Genomic DNA, 17,351 nt, shown 5'->3' on the forward strand with positions numbered 1-17,351 from the left:
TCCTAATATATTTGTATATTATATTTATTATGGAACTTAAAAAAAGACAAACTATTTAATGAAAACAATATTTATTACAATTATTTTTAGATAAATCGTCAAAAATTACAAAATTGACAAAATATTTACAAACACATATAACAAAATTTTCAAATTCTATCTATAACATACATAAATAACCACTCATATGACAATCGAGTGATAGAAGTCTATCAATTGATATAATTTAAAATTTTAGTATAGTTGATAAATGTTTTAATTTATTTTACTATTTTAGAAAATTGTTTATATTTCTTTTATAAAGGTAAATATTTTATAAAATATTTTATTATGGACAAATTTTCATTTATTAATTATATATATTCACACTTATTTTTTAAAAAAGGAATAAAAAGCACACAATATTAGTCTTCTTCCTTTGTCATTACGTATTTACAAATTAAAATTACAATTCTACGTATTATTTACTCTCTTTCAAAAGACAATTCAAAATTCGGCGGTCTTCCTTTCATCCATTGCTGAAAAGGCCACGGACCTTCGTCATCCTCCAGTACAAAATTCCCAATGCTCCATTTTCGCACACCCATTTGAATATGTGGGCCTAACGAGTGAATCGACGAACAGCCGAGGTTTTTCCACTATGTTCGATCTTGGTTTTTTCTTCTTCATCTTCCTTTCTTTTTTTCTTTACGGAAGCTGCACTGCGAATCTTGTTTTCACCTGTTGGTTTTTGAAGGAGTTACGGATAAAATCCAATGGCGCCTCCAAAAAATCTCAAAAGCTTGAAGAAAAGGCCTCTTCGTTCAAATGACCCATCGGCTGAGGAAAATTATAGGAGCTCGCAAACAAGCAAGAAACGAGTAATGCTGTCCCTTCTCTTCTATGATCTGAAATGCACAGTGCTGGGTTCTGAATGTTTCTTGTTTTTGTACTTGATATCAGCTGTCTTTTTAGCTGTGAATGTGAATTTTTATTAGTTACTTGCTCAAGATTAAGTATGGAAATAGAATATAGGGAAGAATGCGTTAGTGTAGTTTCTTTGCAGACTGTCTATTTCAATTATGACGTCAGCAGTTGAATTTCAGGACATCCCCAGAGAGTATCAGTCAGTATTTTACTAATTTTTAGGTGTGTATAAGAACATTGAATTGACGTCACACGGTGCTTCATGAAAATGCCAGGATTCTTTTTTGCTTTTTGATGGTGGCGGTGTGCGTGTGAACTTTCCCTAAAAAGTTGTCCCATAAAGGGTCTTCATCATATTTATATACTTCAAAGTTTACAAATCTCATGTGTACCTGATTGTCACGTTGTCTGTTGTAACCTCCTGACAGACGAAGAAGTTGTCTGATAAGTTAGGACCTCAATGGAGCAAGGAAGAAATAGAGAGTTTTTATGAAGCTTATAGAAAATACGGTCAAGACTGGAAGAAGGCACGTCCCTTTACCACTTCAACTAGCCCTTTCAATACTTTGTATTATGTCATGCACCATATGTCTCAATAAATGTAATGATAATTTTGTTGTGATTATTTTTCTCTTTACCGTCTCAGGTGGCTTCTTCTATGCATCAAAGGTCAACTGAAATGGTAGAGACTCTTTACAATATGAACAAGGTATGTTTAGTCCTTCTATGCTTTCAAGTTCACACAGATTTTTTTTCTTTTGAATGCTATCTTTTGATTTTGTTATGCCCTTTTCTTTCCAGGCATATCTATCCTTACCAGAGGGAACTGCTTCTGTTGTTGGTCTTATAGCGCTGATGACAGATTACTATAATGTTATGGTGAGAGTGTACTATGTGTTTATTTATTTATTTATTTATTATTATTATTAGAAACATAAATTGAAATGGAATATCTGAATTGTGATTTGTTTGTGTCTCTTTTAAGTGTCTGGTTTTGTTTTTTTGATTCATAGTTTGTGTCTGATTCCGTTAAATAAGTCCAACTATCAAAGCAATCATCTATTTGTAAAGTAAAAGGATAGACACATTGAGACTATTCTCTAGTGCACTTTTACCATAGTGTCATTAATCTCAAGCTCAACCGAGAAAGTGAACTTCTATTTATTGGAAACAATTCCTAACATCAAGTAAAAAGAGACAGATTTATATTTCTTCTACTGAGAGGCCCAAATAGATTTCTTCAAGAGTATGAAGACTAGAGATTCTCACTGGAGCTCAAGAGGACATCTCTAGAGTTCAAGATATTTCTTGAATAGTTTGAATGTTTTCTTTGATCTCAAGATAGTTCTAGATCATTAATGTTGTAATAACTTGAATATTCCCATCAACAGGGTTGCATTTACTTTTACATTGCCAAAGTAAGCTTAGTCTCATGGTAACTGGCATTTTGATTGGAGGTTCAATCTCCATCTCTGTATTTATTGTACTAGATTAATGTTGCACTTCTACATTTCTTTTTTTATTTGCTGAACAATAATCAAACACTCACACATTTCTTTCAACTTTAACTATTCTAGATATCCCACTGTACCAAGTTGTCATTGGAACTCTGCAAATTTGATGCATTCATTCCTTTTTTGAATGCCTTCTCAATTTGGTCTTGAACCTCCACACATTACCTTTCTCTTCTAAACTTCTTACAAGGAGGTTGCATGGAAAAGGAAGTTGGGGACTTCAGGTGGAATTCTGGCAAAGATTTCCAGGATTTCATCTTATTATTCACCACTAATAATACTTCATCATAAATGCAAGAAATAAAAAAACAGTGATATGTACATGTACTGATAAGAAGGTTGTGTTCTTCTTGATGTGCTCTTTTCCAAAGCCTTAGTCTCCTTTTATTTTCTCTATGAAACATTTAATTTCATGTTTAAAAAAATTATGATATGATTTTTGTTTACAAGCTGCAATACAACAACACTTTGTTCACTTTCTTTTCTTTCTTTTCCTCTCTCTTTCTTTTTCTCCCAATTCATTTGCTTAGAATTTTTAATATAGTCAATTTATAAATTGACAGGGAGGTAATGATAGTGAACGTGAGAATTATGATGCTTCAGGTTTTCAAGAACTTCCGAAGACTAATCAAGTACAAGTTCAATTGAGTATCTCAAATGAAGGCCATTTTTCTACTCGTTCTGTTGCAGCAAGTGGTGGATGCTTGTCTTCGCTTAGGAGTTTATATGGTAAGACAAAATTAAAATGCTATTATGCGTGAGGGGTTGTTTTCGATGTTTTCTTTTTCTTCTTTTATTGACAATTGGCATCATGGAGGCTTGGAAAATCATGCTTTCCCATACTCCTACAAGAGCTCCTAAGACATCCTAAGATATCCTAAGAGCCATACTTAAGGAGGAGAGAGAATAAGAATTTCAGTTTTGAAAGGAAACATAGTCCTGTTGAAGATGAGCTCTTAAGGAAGAAAGTGAAAATTTCGGTTGTGCCTTCTTTCACAAATGTGAAGTCATTTCAACAGGTTTGTGGCCCATCTTTTGTCGATCCACTTTCTTCCAATAGCAGGTAGCTCCCCTTGCCTCATTAAAGCTTTTGGTTCCGTCTTCTAGTTCCGCTTCAGTATTTTCCTATGTCCCAACCGACAATGTTCGTTCCAAGTACTTTCTCCTCCTCCTTTTTGATTTCTTCTTCTTCCCTATCTTCCGGCCAAATCTGAGTCAAGAGCTAAGTCCAAAAAAAAAAACATCCAAAATCAAGGATAATCCCACATCTCTTTGAGCCATTCCCAAAGCACTTTGTTAGAAGGAAAAGGATGAAGGAGGACTCATAAAAGAAATTTGTACAGACAAAGTTGTTTGAAGATCAGATCCTGATTTTTTAGAGGCTAAATCACAAATTCAAGCTTCATCTCTTTCATGCAAGTTGGGTCGTTAGAGTCAATCCATCCCCATTTTAATTACTTTGTTTTCTCTTTGCCTAATTCAAAGGTAAAGTTTTTTAGAGGTTCTCCTAGCCAAACTCCGATCTCTATATCTAAAGAGAAGTGTGTTTCAGATTTTGGCTCTCCATTTAGTGTGAGTAGCAAGGAAGCCAACTATTTGACGAATTTAGCTGAGAAAGAGGCTAGTCGTCAAACGACCCCTTAGATATTTAAATCCTTCTCAATATTTTGGCAATTTCATTGTGTTTCTGTTCCATCATTTGTTGCCTTCTTTTACCGCATTTCTTATGGGAGTGTCCTTTGTATCCTTTGAGCATAGTCTTTTCTCATTTATGAACAAAAAGTTTCTTATCTGGTTAAAAAGCAAAAACCTCACCCAAAAACATGAAATTAGTTTGAGCACGAACTATTTTTGTTAATGTTTATGATAGATATAATAGTGCTCTTTTTTGTGCCATGTTTTGTTTGTTTACTTCTTTTTTTGGAAATTGTCATCATTGTTGTTAAGTTGAAATATTCATTATGATAAATGTTTGATTGCCAATAAAAACGTTGCTGAAATGTTTTCACAATGCTCCTATAACTAGATTAATAGGACCTACTTTTTCTTAAACCCTGGCTGTGACGGTTTGTGTTATCAACTTCATATAGGTAACCGACTTCGTGTTGTGGGGAAGAGGACACCACGTGTTCCGATTTCATATTTAGAGGAAAGAGATAAAGGGGAAAATCATGCTTCTGGAAATAAATGTTCACAGAAGTCAGAATTTGATGTTATAAGTGATGAAGTTGCTCATGGTGCTGCATCAGCTTTAGCTGAAGCCTCACAAAGGATAGACTCTTCTGCAACATTTATTCCTTCCAAAATAAAAGAGAACATGAAATTCTCGTATGAGGTCAGAGGGACCTGGTTGCCAACTAGGGGGTGATGTTAAGCTTTGTGATGTTAATTTGAAGATAGTTGTCAAGCTTTGTGGTGTTAACTTGAACTAGGACTACTGGTTTCAGGTCAGTGGAGGGCATAAAGGAAGACCAAATGAAACATATGACTATGATCTCAGTTCCCCAGTAGCTACAGAATGTGTAGGGACAGAGAAAACTCACCACAAGATGAAGAAACGGTACAGAAAGGAGAAAGTTCTAGACAATCAAAACAGGTGGTTTCATCAAAATTTCAATTATACAAAAAATATACCTGAAGCATAATCTAATATGGATGACTTTTCCAGCCTCAGTGTTCTAGAGGGAAAGGTTGATTCCAAAAGTTCAAATGCAGTATGTGTGCTATCATCTTCTCTAGTTCAAAGAAAGAAAAGAAGGAAGCTACCACATGGAGGTAATTTTGTTGCTCTAGTTTCATTCTGTAGTCTTCTTTGTTATTTGTGTTTTACATCTTAGTTGATGGAAGAGTCCAGTCAACCATCCAATTTCCATGGTTGCTAACTTTCTCAAGTTGTGGTTGATCATTTCAAGATTGTCATTGGCACAACAAAATTATAATAATGTTCGGAGCTCATTCTGATTTTTTCATCAAAAAAAAGTTTCTAATGCACTATTTTTCTGAACAGACGAGAACACTACTTTAGATGCTTTGCAGATTTTAGCAGATGTATCTTCCATGATTCCATTTACTACTATGAAATCAGGTAAGTGCGTTTTTGTTTGTTCTAATTTATCTTCGTTTTGGAGTGTGATATGATCATTTGATACTCATAATAAATTTGTTCACGCTCATTCTTGGTTGGGCAATTAAATGTCCTGCTTGTAGTATAGACACAAAACTTAACTCTTTTTTTTTCTAAAGGAAAAATGATTAATGCTCAAATTACAAGGAAAATAAAAAATTAAAAAAGAAAAAAGAACCTGCCAAGTACTCTTAGAGCAATAGATAGAATAATACACGGTAACTAAACTGGAGAAATAAATATATTCCCAGTTGAGCATAAGTCTTAAGAATATTCTGTAAATAGATTGGAAAAGGAAAAAAATTCATTGGATCCTTTGAGAAACAACCCTCAAAGAAAGATTGGTAGTAAAAGGAAAATTGTATGAATGAAGCTATGCATACTCATTAGGCAGTTGCAATTCTTGTCTAAATACTTTTATCTGCCTCCTTAGTCCTCAGTGTGAGAATGTGTTAGACTGCCCATGATACATACTTATGTGAGAAGGGGTAATTCGGGTAGTTCAAGGAGTTCAGCTAGTTAGAGGAGTGATGTGTACTGCTCTCTATATATATATTACTTTTGTGTGGTGGGAAAACTTATGTTTCGTGTAATCTTGTAGTCTGTACTGGAGAGAACTCCCTTTCGAAAGGAGCCCTCTGTATTTTATATTTTGTTAAGCAATCTAAGAATTAAACCCTCAGTAGAGGGTTGTTACATTGGTATCATAGACAAGTGGATCCAGCCTGAATATCAGATGGGTGTCAAAGCTCCTTGGTTATGACTTCGAGGTTCAATACAAACTTGGCCCTCAAAACAACGTAGCAAATGCCTTTTCCCACATGCCTCCCCGAGTACATCTAGCGAGCCTCATTGCACCAGCCATTTTAGACGTGAAAGTAGTGCGAAATGAGATCACTTCCGACGACTATCTCCAATAGATTTGTGATGACTTGGTGGTTAATCCAAACAGCCATTCGAACTTTTCAGTGGTTCAGGGGAACTTGCTATGTAAGGACAAGTTAATCTTGTCAGCCCATTACTCGTTGATTCCCACCATCCTCCATACATATCACAATTCGGTCCTCAGAGGGCATTTTGGGTATTTGTGGACATACAAGAGGATTTCCAATGAATTATATTGGCGAGGTATGAAGAATCTGATTAAGCAATATATCTCTCAATCTGACACATGCCAACGAAACATCCATAGCTGGGTTGTTTGTTAAAGAGGTTGTCTTTGTTTGGGTTTCCTAAGTTTATTGTGTCCAATCGGGATGAAACTTTTATCAGTAAATTCTGGAGTGAGATGTCACGCGAAGCACGACTTATCATCCCCAAACAGATGGCCAACCAGAGATCGTGAACAAGTGTGTTGAAAGAGGTGGATAGATTGGTTACACTGGGTCGAACATTGGTACAACACCTCATACCATGCTACCTTGAAGTTTACTCCTTACTAAGCAGTGTTTGGATGTACCCCATCCGCCATTACTTTTTATGGGAACCAGAAGACCATCAATGCCACCCTTGACGATCGATTAATGGAGAGAGATAAGGTTTTACATGAACTGAAATTTCACTTGAAAAGACCAAAGAGCGGATGATATAATACGCGGATCGTCACCGCTGAGAAGTATAGTATTCGGTCGAGGATTGGGTTTACTTAAAATTACGGCTAAACCAACAACAAACAGTGACGTGAAGGTATAGTGAAAAACTTCCTCCTAAGTATTTTGGTCTTTATCATATTGAGGAGATAATTGTGACAGTGGCTTATAGGCTTACCTTTTCATCCTCTGCTTCTATTCACCCTGTTTTTTACGTCTCAGAACTCAAACAAGCATTAAGCAATATCACTCCCATCGAACCCACAACTCCACATTTCATTGAGGAGTTAAATGGGAAGTTATCCCCAAGGATGTCACTGCCTACCACTTCAATGATTGTACGAGAATGAGAGCTTAGGATCTAGTGGAAAGGCCTACCGGAATATGAAACCACCTGGAAAAGCTTGGAGTTGATCAAGGTGCAATTTCCTACTTTCTCCCTTGAGGTCAAGGAAGCTTTCATTCCCAGGAGTATTAGATCATCCATCATACATACTTTGTGAGATGGAGTAGTTTGGGAAATTCACCTAGTTAGAACGGTGGCATGTACTGTTATAGACATACATACTACTTTTGTGTGGAGGAGCCTACTATATTTTGTATTATGTTAAGCAATCTAAGAATTAATCTCTCGAGGATTGTTACAGAATGATGATTTATCAAATCATAAACTTGCAATAAGATTGGAACAATACAAAGAAGATCAATCCTTAAAAACTTGGGTTTATGCTTTCTTCGAATGAGGGCTTCCTTGTTTCTTCTGTAATGTACAATTTTTTGTTTGTTTTTGTTTTTTGTTTTTTTGTTTTTTGTATTTTGTTTTTAAATGTGATTTATCTGTTACTATGACCTCACATGTTTAATCCATTATATTTAATTATTGTTGATCTTGCATCTAGAACCATCTGTCCAAATTGTGGAGGAAACTGAATCTTTCAATTTGGAAGACAAATCATATATTCCTGAAGATACATTATCAGACCGAAGTGATAAAGGAAAGCAAGTCATGGTTAATGCAATGCCCAATATTGAGGATAGAGTTCGTGGGAAATTAAAACCTGGAAATGGATTGTCAATCGATGTTGCTTCTAAAAGGAAAAAACGGCTTGAACATCTTGGCACTATGAGGAAGGGAAAGCGCAATTTTGTGGTATCATACCAATCCATTAAGCTTCTAATTCTCGACGTTAATATTATTATTTCAAATGCTCCTTTTGAAAGCTGTCTCCTTGATTCTTCAAGTTTTTATCTGATGTATCGACTACAGAGTGATCAGAAAACTACTAATTTTCATTGTTATTTGCAGATACCTGATACAAAAGTTCCTGTGGATGTTCATTTACGTGAAGATTTGACAACAGTAAGTGAATTCTTTAGCTGAAATTCTCACAGATTCTTACTATATTAAATGATAAGATAAATGGAGAAAGGGTGAAATGAAGGAAATGCTTACTATACTAAATGATAAGATAAATGGAGAAAGGATCCAATGAAGGAAATGCTTTGTTTGAATTTTGTAAAATTTGAACATACAACAAAGTTCTGTTTCTTTAAATTAGCATAAACAAAGTTTCGAATGGAAAAAAAAAAAGATGCATAATGAATCTTTGAAGTCAACAGGATATCGTTTTTAATGTGAAGAAAGACGACTCCACAAGGTTCCAAAATTTTGATTTCGTCTCCACATATCCAATTCATTCCTTATAAAATTCTTTGTTCCTTTGCTATCAAACCTTCTAATTGAGAAGCCTATCCTAGGTGTTCCTTTTTTATGGGGAAGCGACGGACGTGGTTGCTTTTGTTTCTTTATTTGGAAGTCATTCTTTTAGAAGAGGGAGAAGTGATGGTAGATTTTGGAGCCCTAATATTTTGAAAGGGTTCTGACTTCTTGTGTAAGTTGTTCTTTCAATATTTGATTGATCCTTAGGAGTGTTGGTCTTTTTGGTCCTTTGGAGGATTAAGATTTCTAGGAAGGTGAGGTTTATATGTCAGGTGCTTCACAGACGTGCTAACACATTGGATAGACTTGTGAAGAAGATGCCTTCGCTTGTTGTTGCATTCTTTGTCAGAAGGCAGAGAAAGACTTTAACCATATTCTTTGGCAACTCGTATCGGGATTCTTTCAAATGTTTGGTTTGATGATCGCTTGGCATAGAGATGTCGATGCTATGATCAAAGAGTTTCTCCTCAATCCGCCATTTGAGAGGAAAGACAATTTTTGTTGGTGTGAAGGGGTGGGCGTGATCTTGTGGGTTTTGTGGGGTAAACAGAATAAGAGAGTGCTTAGGGGGATGGATTGGGACCCTACGGCTATTTGCCTATTTAGTCCCTCATCCGTTTTCATGTTTCTCTTTGGGCTTCAATATCCAATAGGCATTTTGTTACATAGTTGGAGCCCCTTCTTATAGAGGGAGGTCTCTTTTTATGGGCTTGACTTTTAGTATGCCTGTGTAAATTTTCATTTTCTTTTCTCAATGAAAGTTGCCGTTTTCATAAAAAAAAAAAAGTGATTGGGACAAGGAAATCACTCTGATAGGTTAGTGAGAATGAGATGTGTTGGCTGAGAAATCTTGGACAAAAGAGACAGGATGCCACTATTTGAATGGCGCTTTGTCTTTCACTAATTTCTTAGTTCTGGTTGCACTCTCTTTTTTTGGCTTTAGGCATTACTTCTGTGGTTCTACTTTTTGTAGTTACTTTTACGGCATATCACCTTTTTCTTATTGTCTTTTGTATCTTTCTTTTTTGCAGATCACATTGGGACGTATCAAACCATTGAAAAATGGTAAATGATTTTCTTGTGACAACTTTGGCATTGTCAAATACTGGAAATAGTTCATCATATTAGTTCTTTGAATAACGATTAGAAATGAAGAAATTGATATGTCCACTTAATTCCATTTCCTGCAGAAAATCAAGCCACTTTACCCATTAAGCTTGGGCGTCGAAGTAGATGTAAGATGGAGCTTTGGAAATTATTGACCCGTCAAAAGACAAAGTTCTGTGATGACAAATTGGGAAAAGAGCTCATGAAGTATTCCTCCTCTGTGCAGGCCAAAGCTTTCTTCCTCAAGGTAAGAGCTTCAGTTTCTTATTTATTTGGAGGCAATATCTCTGCTTAGCTTAGCGAACTGTAGCACAATGTTAAAGTTTCTGCCTTTGCTTTGACAATTCAGGATAAACTTTCTAATTGCATGTCATCCACAATGGTGCGTAGATGGTGCATCTTTGAATGGTTTTATAGTGCAATTGATTATCCTTGGTTTGCAAGAAGTGAATTTGTCGAGTACTTGCATCATGTTGGCCTGGGAAGCATCACAAAGCTAACTCGTGTTGAATGGGGTATCATAAGAAGGTATTTTTCTGTAATCTTTTATAATTATCATCTGAGAATGCTGTGAACTGAAAGTTTGAGATGTGTCTGTTCATGAAGTTCCCTTGGTAGACCTCGACGGTTTTCTGATAATTTTCTTCATGAAGAAAGAATGAAACTCCAACGTTATCGGGAATCTGTAAGACAATATTATGGCAAACTTCGTGCTGGCATTTGTAAAGGGCTTCCTACAGATTTAGCAAGACCTTTATCTGTTGGGCAGCGTATAATAGCTTTGCATCCATATCCATACAGACTAGAAGTTCACAATGGAAGTGTGTTAAGGCTTCAACATGACAACTACAGGATTCAATTTGACAATCAGGAGATCGGAGTCAAACCAGTGATGGTAGGTTTCCTATTCTTCTTGTAGATCAACTCAGATACGATACTGATAATCTTGAACTTTGAATTTGTTTAATTAGTAAAAGTTGTTTTAAGATAAAGAGCACATGCTCGGTAGATGAGCAGTAGGGAGCTATTTATTCTGTTATGTTGGAAAGGGACTGGAGATTCCTGAACATTGTAATATTGAGCCACATTAGCATGGTTGATTAAGATACTGCCTAGAATTTGTTTGGTGGTCAATAATTTTGGAAGTGTAGGCACTTGCACTTGCTCACAAGTACACCCTACTTTTGACTCATGGTGAACCGCAGTGTTGTTGAGGTGCACCAAGGCGAGAGGCGAGGCATTGGGTGGCCACCTTGCAAATACCCATGGCGAGCACCTTCAATGAGGCACTCACCTTTTGTGCCGCTCAGTTACCTTGAACAGACACAGGCACTTGCCTTTCTTCTTTCTTATATCATTCTTCAAGTTTTCTGTTTTTCTTCAATTCTTCAACTGGAGAATGAAGTTATGAAGGTTTAAACAAGAAGAATTAAATAAAAAACCAAAGAAATGAAAAAGAATAGCAGAGTTAGTTGAAGAAAGTGGACGAAGTCTTCTTTTTGTTTAGCCACCCATTAGTTGCTTATCAAAAATGATGGAAGGGAAGAAGAGGGGATGGAAATCAAAATGGAAGAAGAGATGTTATGTTCTCTTTTTATTTTTAAATTTCCTAGAAGAGAATTGAAGGATTGGCTGCCAGAATTAAAGTAATGTTGGTTCCATGCGAACGGAACTGCCTTGCAAAATTTCTATCCGATTACTCAAAGAACCATTTTTTACCCCTTTTAGAAAGCATTTCTGTTTCTATTTATTTTGTGAAATATTTTTTTCAATACTATTTTAGTTAATTTTTCTTAACAATTTTGTTTATACTTTAATATTTTAAAATTCTAATTTTTTTAATCTATAATTGTCAAAAATAACATTTATTCGTTATTTTATTAACTGCTCCTTGCTTCAGGCGGGCGACGCTTTCTTGTCACCTCTTGCCTTAAGGCGATTAAGGAGCTTGTCACCTTAAAGTGAGCCTTGTGCTTTAAAAACATCGGTGAACTGTGAACCAAAATTGACACTTCTGCATTTTGGATTAAGTTACTCTTTCTTGTATTTTACCTTGTATATGGAGGGGTTTTTTACTTTTTAGCCTTCTATCTGTTTTATTTTTCATACGTCGGTTTTCTTTCGTTACACACACTTTTTGTGTTAGATCAATAGAATAAACGTGAGAAGTTTTTATGCTAAAATTATCTAATTTGTCTGGAAGTTGTCTTTCAGCTAGTCATTATTTATTTGCTGATATAAAAAAAGTTCCCCTTCAGGATTTTGAATGCATGCCTTTCAATCCAATGGATAACTTTCCAGAAACTTTTAGACGTCAGATCTGTTCCATCAACAGAGCACCTCTTGAATACAAAGAGCTACAACGAAATAACCATCCAAATGTAAGTAGAGAATTGGAGAAAAGATCCAGCCCACTCACCACTGATACATCGGTAACACACTATAGGTCTATGTATTTCTTAAATAAAAATTACATTTTTTCTATTTTGATGGATAGATTAGCATATTTCTTGTGCGTTTTAATTTGGATCATTGGCTTGACAACTGACAAGGCCATATCAATACATTTAATAGGTGGCTTAGATCCTTAGCATGTTTTATTCTCAACAATTGGAACCCTTTTTGTAACTTTATATCTTTGTAGTTAGTTTTGTATGAATTGTTTCCTTTTTCTTTTTAGATTTCTCTTTTTTGTAGTCTTTCATTTTCTTAAATAGAACTTTGGTTTCTGGAATAGTAATGTCACACCATCCCTAGAGTCACGCAAGAATATTTTTTAGTTATAACTGAAAATTATGTCTATAATCACAACATTGCTTGCATCATAAAATTTCTAGTATAGGACTCCATGCCTAAAATTTAACAACCTATTATTTTTCTTATTATCTAGACCCTCCTTCGTCCTTCCTCGGTCCTCCCATGCTGTCTTCCCATGCTACCTATAAATAAAATGGGGGTTTTATCATAGTTTTATCTTTTGTACAAACAAAAGGAAGTTGTTTGATTAATAAACCTATGATATAGAACATCTCCCTTCTTGATGTTTCTTGAGTTTTATCCTAGAGGAGGGGTTTGAATTACCATTTTTATAGTTTAGGATTAGTTATTTGAATTGCCAATTTTGTATCTTGAGTTAGTTATAAATAAACTAACTCAACTCCAAGTTAAACTAACTCAACCCCAAGTTAGTTTAACAACTCTTGTAATCTCCAGCCTATAAAAAGGCTTCTCATTTTCATTAATAGATCATCAAAAAAGAGGCATTATACATAAAGATTTCTAGCTTTGCAATTACTGCATCAACTTATCAGTGTGAAACTATTTGTTCCTCTGATGCCCCCATGTCAGCTCACCACGTCTGCCCAGCATTCAAATAATGCCTTTTTGTTTTTAAAGCTTAAGCAGTTTAGACTCTCACAATCCATGTTGCATAACTATCTAAGCATGCTTTTATGCGTGCACGAGAAGCAGTCTGTTGGTGTTGTTCTTCTAGGTTTCTGGCTATTGCAGGAAACTAAACCCAGTTAAGCCTTGTTGCATTTTAATAGTAGAAGAGACAGGCACCTCTTATCAACCAATGAAACTTAAATGGAATGTCATTTTACGTTGAGGCCTAAGTCTAAAAGCATGATGTTTTTAAAATAATTTTTTTAGTTTATTTTATTTTGTGCAAAAATAATATCTAATAGCCTACATTTGGTTTAAAGTTTTATTCAGGAGAATTGATTGAAGTTCTCCTACATTAATTGGTAATTAGAAAAGAATATGCTATAGGAAAGTGAATAAGGGAGATTTTAGCACTAGAGTTGTCGGGATGGGGATCGAACTCGATTCTCTAGAATGGAATGTCACTGCCAATAACCTGTGAGCTAATAAGCTTACTTTGGCAAGTGAATAATGGAGATAATTGCATGAATATAGGAATAGGCCTTCCTGGCCCACAAATTCACCAGGAATGACCAAACAGTTATCTAAGAAATTTCTTGAAATAAGACTTTGAAACAAGCTATGCTCGAAAGATTGAGCTCAAAAACTGAAGTTGGATAATATGCATGTTTAGGTTGCAAATCTGTCCAATTAACTAGAGAACCAAACTAATCAAGAACACCTATAGATAAAGAATTTTGACGTGGTCCAGGAAATAATTATTTATACTTACTCTGTACCTTTACAATTTATTAGGTATCTCCATGCACCTTCCGTGAATGTACATTTATGCGTTATTTGCTTCGACTTCAAGCAAACATCTTAATTGATTATGTGCATCTGTAGGTTCCTTCCACCACGTTTAACCTGAAGCAGCATAATACTTTCTCCGGGAACTCATTGGCTCCGGCCAATGCCAGAGCACTTGGTAGCATCCCTTGTTCTTTAAATGTTTCTCAAGGATCAGGACGTGGAGCAGTTGATATTGTCCAAGGTTCAAGGGAAAAGGCACAAATGATGGTAAATGTTGCTATTGAGGTAACCCCCTCTCCTCCCGCACAACATCATGGATATGCAGTGTAATTGGATAAGAATCACATCCATGTTGTATAAAAGAACGCTTATATTGTTCAATTACTATCACATTTTCTTTTTGTGCATGAAATATCTCAGGTTTAGTGTTGGATGCTTTGCTTTTCTAATCTCGTCATTTTCCTTGCAACTTCAATTGACAAGTTGATATTTAAAAAATCGATTGGAAATTGCCTTGAATTCTAGGCTTTTGGTCCTGTACTCTTTTCTTAGTGGTGTAGTAATAGGATTGCCAGTGCTCAAGTAGTTGGGAAAGTGAGATTACATGATACCATTTATTTTCAGGTTTTGTTGAGCAAGAACGATGGTGATGATCCCCTTACAATTATTTATGGCGCGTTGCATTCTTCTGATAATCAGAATTCGTCATTTAAGGTTCAAAAACCTTCAAGCATGTCGCAAAATATGAAAGATTGCCTGGGAGCCCACGTTAAGGAGTTGTTCCCGTCAAAACACCTTTCCACAGCTGATCTATCTAGTTTGAGATCAAGACATTTCAATAGAGATTATAGAGGAATTCCTTCAAATCTAATCACTTCGTGTGTTGCTACTTTGCTCATGATACAGGTAATTGTTGGTTTCTACACAACTGATCGTTCTTTTTCTTATTATGACAATACTGATATGGGATATTCTTACTTTCCTGCCATTACAAGCATCTAGACAAATTATTTCAGATTTATTTCGTGTCTAACCAGATATTGCTTTGTATCAAGAATTTGTTTGTTTCAATGGTTTAGAGTTAGTTTGATAGATAACATATAAGCTTGTTTAAGTTCCAGTGGTAAATACATGTTCTGAAAGGAAATTGCAAATTGTCCTTGCTAGGTATCTTGATAGTCTTCTATTACTTTTTAATCATAATTCCCAAAAAACATCACTAGGAGCATTTGCTGAGAGGAATTTTGCCTTCCTTTTAATAGTTAAACAGGGCACACAGGGAAACATTTAGGTAATCTTGAACTGAGCTGGGAAAAGCCAATTTCAAAACCACAGAAAAAGCTTTTGCCAGACATAGAGACAACACTATAAGGAAATACGTGGCAGATATTTTCATTTTAAGGGGGGAAAAACACTTTTAGCCCATAAAGATTTACTTAGGTTGAATTTTGGACACTGAGTTTTCAAACTCAATATTCGGGATAAGTTTGATTTTGAAAATCCATTTGTTAGAAATTAGAAAGGGTGCATCTCAATTTACACAAAGCTTAGACATTCTAGTTGGGATGTTCTTTTTGTCAACCGGAAAGGAGAAAAACATCTAACAAAAATCGAACGATTACATTCTTGAGCTTTTTAACTTCATACCTTATGTCCTGCATTATCCTAGGACCCACCTACTTTTGTATACAAAATAGAAAAATACTTACGTCCCGTTAACTTGTCCAATCACAATTTGTCACATTGATTTTTTAAATTTATATATATATACGCACCAATAGATTTAGCATAGGTCTAAGAGGGGCTCAAGTCCTCCTAAACTTTATGCTCTTTATATTACATATATATTAAAAATTGAAATAATACTAATTCCAAAAGTTAGCCAAGTGGTAAAATTGTCTTCAAATTTCCTCTAAACGGGTTCAAGCTCCACTCCTTGCATTTTGTTTTTCAGATTATTTTTACTAATCTATAAAGTCTTCCACCAATAAAATTTCTGGATCCACTACTACATATACATGTATGATTACTTTAATTCATTGTTTGTGTGTGATGAGAATAAAATGCATAAAGATTAATGCACCGTCAAAATATTCTCGCACACAACTTACTCTTGCACCCTGATATTCTTACATTCTTAAGTATTCCGTTTCTGCATATGTGGAACGAATTGGTCTGCTTGTCTGCCTATCTGGATAATGTTAGTTTGTTTTTCTTGGTGTCATGGTTGAATTCCAAATATGACTTTCAATACTTTGCTATTAGGTTCTTCACTTCACATCCCTTTGAAAAAGTTGTATACCTAATTCTAGATAATATTATGGAAGTTACCTTTTCTTTTTCTTTTTTGAGATATGAAAGTTTCTTACTTCAATGTTATGGTTACGTGCAGGCGTGTATCGAGCGTCCATATCCCGCAAGTGATGTGTCTCAGATTCTAGGTTTAGCAGTTAAAAGTTTACATCCAAGATGTTCTCAAAACCTTCATTTTTATAAAGAGATTGAAACTTGCGTGAGAAGAATCCAAACTCAGTTGTTATCCATTGTTCCAACTTGAATTCAATCTGATCCTCACTGTTTCATATGTATAGTTTGTAATCTTGTCCTGAGTAACCACTATTTTGATTTTTTTTTTTTAATATTCAGATTTATGTTACATTTTTACTTTCTAACATCTTAGTTTTGTTTCTAACTAATACAATAAAAGAAAGATATACATTAGAATGACAATTTTTTTCAATTCAAGGGGCAGAGTGTGGAAGTTCGAGTTGTTAATCTCTTAGTTGGGAGCATATAAACTGAATAATTAAACTATGCTCAAATTGGCAACATTAGAATGACTTAGAGACATCTAATTTTGTTATTTTTTAGTTCATCTAGAATTCGAAAATTTGAGTTGTTGATCTAGTCGAAAGCTTATACATTAAACAACTGACATACAGAAAATTTTGAACCAATTGTTTGACACGTCATTGTTAATGATAAAATTACAATTCATTGAATTTTGGACTAATTAGAAGTTGATGTATATTGCAAATTAAAATTGATGGCAATAATTTGTTGGATTCTAATAATGTCATGTTTCTTCTTATTAAAATAATGAACCTAGTTTGCTCCAATTATGTCAAAATGTTTGGGTTTTGAGTCAACCACGTCCAAGTTCAAGCTCGTGTAGGGTCTTTCAAAACTCTATAAATAGAGGGGGTCATTCA

General features: G+C 35.0%; 1 protein-coding gene across 6 annotated transcripts; it reads left to right on the forward strand.

The window, feature by feature from the left end:
- Positions 1-469: 469 nt before the first annotated feature.
- Positions 470-16,811, forward strand: LOC101222176 (protein ALWAYS EARLY 2). Of its 6 annotated transcripts, none has more exons than XM_011650532.2 (20): positions 470-629; positions 737-860; positions 1,335-1,433; positions 1,553-1,615; positions 1,708-1,785; positions 2,984-3,149; positions 4,511-4,755; positions 4,868-5,016; positions 5,089-5,195; positions 5,428-5,505; positions 8,033-8,283; positions 8,440-8,493; positions 9,885-9,918; positions 10,044-10,207; positions 10,310-10,488; positions 10,567-10,855; positions 12,219-12,392; positions 14,233-14,424; positions 14,764-15,045; positions 16,532-16,811. In XM_011650532.2, exons 2-20 carry the CDS (start codon positions 756-758, stop codon positions 16,694-16,696), a joined length of 2,874 nt encoding a protein of 957 aa, XP_011648834.1. In that variant the 5' UTR covers positions 470-629; positions 737-755; the 3' UTR covers positions 16,697-16,811. The 6 variants fall into 6 exon arrangements, with proteins under 6 accessions (XP_011648834.1, XP_031737185.1, XP_031737182.1 ...); XM_031881322.1 differs by having other exon boundaries at positions 489-642; XM_031881323.1 differs by having other exon boundaries at positions 489-860; positions 5,095-5,195.
- The last annotated feature ends 540 nt before the right edge of the window (positions 16,812-17,351 follow it).

The sequence above is a fragment of the Cucumis sativus genome, chromosome 2, assembly GCF_000004075.3.
Source record: "Cucumis sativus cultivar 9930 chromosome 2, Cucumber_9930_V3, whole genome shotgun sequence".
NCBI lineage: Eukaryota > Viridiplantae > Streptophyta > Magnoliopsida > Cucurbitales > Cucurbitaceae > Cucumis > Cucumis sativus.

Coding starts and splice junctions, on each gene's coding strand:
- LOC101222176 (XM_011650532.2), top strand. CDS start 756: ATGGCGCCTCCAAAAAATCTCAAAAGCTTGAAGAAAAGGCCTCTTCGT. Junction 1,616..1,707: donor CTCTTTACAATATGAACAAG/GTATGTTTAGTC, acceptor TTTTCTTTCCAG/GCATATCTATCCTTACCAGA. Junction 5,506..8,032: donor ATTTACTACTATGAAATCAG/GTAAGTGCGTTT, acceptor TCTTGCATCTAG/AACCATCTGTCCAAATTGTG.